At 66.2% G+C, this 2,306-nt stretch overlaps 1 protein-coding gene across 1 annotated transcript; it reads left to right on the forward strand.

Moving 5' to 3' along the window:
* Positions 1–256: 256 nt before the first annotated feature.
* Positions 257–1,873, forward strand: ETH_00013435 (acetlytransferase, GNAT family domain containing protein, putative; the record flags this gene model as incomplete). The annotated part of the gene is made up of 1 exon (XM_013378678.1): positions 257–1,873. One exon carries the CDS (start codon positions 257–259, stop codon positions 1,871–1,873), a length of 1,617 nt encoding a protein of 538 aa, XP_013234132.1.
* Between the last annotated feature and the right edge of the window lie 433 nt (positions 1,874–2,306).

A 2,306-nucleotide genomic window follows, 5' to 3' on the forward strand; every position in this document is an offset into this window, starting at 1 on the left:
GCCCCCCGGGCCCCCCGCTGCCGGGGGGGCCCCCCGGGCCCCCCCCGGGGGGGGGGCCCCCAGGGGGCCCCTGGGGGCCCCCAGGGGGCCCCCCGGGGGCCCCCCGGGGGCCCCCAAAGCCCGGGAAAGACATTCTTCTTTAGATTCAGTTTTTGCTCCGCATGCAGAAGAAGCAGAAGAAAGCAGCTTCTCGCAGCTGTGTAGATACACCTCAGAAGTGCTGCTCGCGGGGGCCCCACACTTGGGGCTGCCTTTTATGGGGGCCCCCCAGGAGGAGCTGCTGGAGTGCGAGCAGCAGCAGCAGCAGCAGCAGCAGCAGTACGCCGTGTCTTCGGCGATTCCTACGGACTGCGGGATCCCGTGTCCCGTGCTGCAGCTGCCTGTACACCGGGAAGTGGCGGGGCTGCCTGCTTTGCTGCTGCAGCCGCTGGTGTCTTACCGACTTGCTGCAGCAGCAGATTACCAGCAGCTGCAGCAGCTGCATGCAGAGACCTTTCCCTTTGCCTACAACGACGCCTTTTATTCTTACATTTGTTCCGGCAGGGGCTTTGCCCTTTTGGCTGTTCTCAAGCGCAGCGACATTCTCAAACTCAAGCAGCAGCAGCAGCAGCAGCAGCAGCAGCAGCAGGGGCCTGCGCCGGCGGCCGGCGGGCGGGCGGGCGCAGCTGCAGCGCCGGCAGCAGCAGCAGCGCCGGCAGCAGCAGCAGCAGCAGCGCCGAGCAGCGAGCGGTTCTCCTGGTTCTCCTCCTGGCAGTCCACAGGCAGCTCCACCCCCCAGCAGCAGCAGCAGCAGCAGCAGCAGCAGCAGCAGCAGCAGCAGCAGGAAGAGCTGATTGTGGGTGTCATCACCGTCTCCCAGAGCCTCACTTACATTGGCCAAGAAGATGCAGAAGTTGTGCGCAGCTGGGTGAAGGAGAAGGAGGAGGAGATGGCGGAAGCCGCTGCTGCTGCAGTTGCTGCTGCTGCTGCTGCTTCTGCTACAGCCGCTGCAGCAGGCGCTGCAGCACCTGCGGAGGAGGGGGCCCCGGGGGCCCCCACTGCAGCGCAGCAGCAAGAGCCCTGCCGCCTGCAGCTGGCTGCGCGGCAGCAGGGGCTGTTGGGTTTTCCTTCATTCTTTTCAGCCTTTGGCCAGGAAAGCAGCAGCAGCAAGAACGAAGCAGCAGCAGCAGCAGCTGCTGCTGCTGCTGAGGCTTCAACCTCGGAGGCAAGGCGCCCTAGCGAAGCCTCCGCGTGCGCCACCACTGCAGCAGCAGCAGCAGGGGAGCAGGCGGGGGCCAGCAGCACGTGGGACCGGGAGCGCGCCGCCGCTGCTGCTGCTGCTGCTGCTGCTGCTGCAGCAGCAGGCGGGGAGGGCGAGCGGGAGTGCAGCGACCTGGCGTACGTGCTGACGCTTGCTGTTGCTGCTCCGCTGCGGCGGCTGGGAGTTGCTGCTGCGCTGCTGCAGCAAGCTGTGGGGTTTTTCAGGTCCAGCAGCAACCCAGCAGCAACTGTTGCACTGTATCTACACGTGGCAGATTATAATGCTGCTGCTCTCTCCTTTTATCTCCGCAACGGATTCAGCAGCATAAGATATTTTCCGGAATTTTATTGCATTGACGGGAGGCCCTATGGTTCTTACCTTTGCTGCATGCACTTGCACGAAAGCTGCTGCTGCTGCAGCAGCAGCAGACGCGCAGCAGCAGCAGCGCAGCAGCAGCAGCAGCACCTCCTCCACGCGCACGCCGGCGGCCTCGTCAGGGGCCTCGAGGGCATCGGCAGGGCCCTCAGAGTTGTCGGCTCTTCCGTCTCAGACTTCCTCCAGCAGCAGCCCCAGCAGCAGCAGCAGCAGCAGCAGCAGCAGCAGCAGGGAGGGGGGGGCAGCAGCGCGACCTAGCGGCAACGGCCCACCAACGGCAAAATGACCCTATGCCGCAGCAGCTCTTGAGATGCCCCCATTAAAACCTAAGGGGCCCCTCTGGGGGCCCCTCTGGGGGCTCCTCTGGGGGCCCCTCTAGGGGCCCCCCTTTGGGGGCCCCCGCAGGGCTCCTAGGGCCCCACTATGGCTGTTTGCTGTAGCAGCTTTTGCTGCTGCTTTCTTTTTGTCGCAGCCTCCAAAGGGGGCCCCCAGGCTCTGGCCAAACGGGGGGCCCCAGGGGCAGCAACAAGGGCTTTTGGGGGGCCCCAGGAGGCCCCCAAAGACTCCCAGGGGGCCCCCAGGGGGCCCCTAAAGGCTCCAAGGGGGCCACCAGGGGCCCCTAAAGGCTCCCAGGGGGCTCCCAGGGGGCCCCCAGGGGGCCCCCAAAGGCTCCCAGGGGGCCCCCAGGGAG

This window comes from Eimeria tenella, genomic scaffold (genome assembly GCF_000499545.2).
Source record: "Eimeria tenella Houghton genomic scaffold, Eth_scaff94, whole genome shotgun sequence".
NCBI classification, from domain to species: Eukaryota; Apicomplexa; class Conoidasida; order Eucoccidiorida; family Eimeriidae; genus Eimeria; species Eimeria tenella.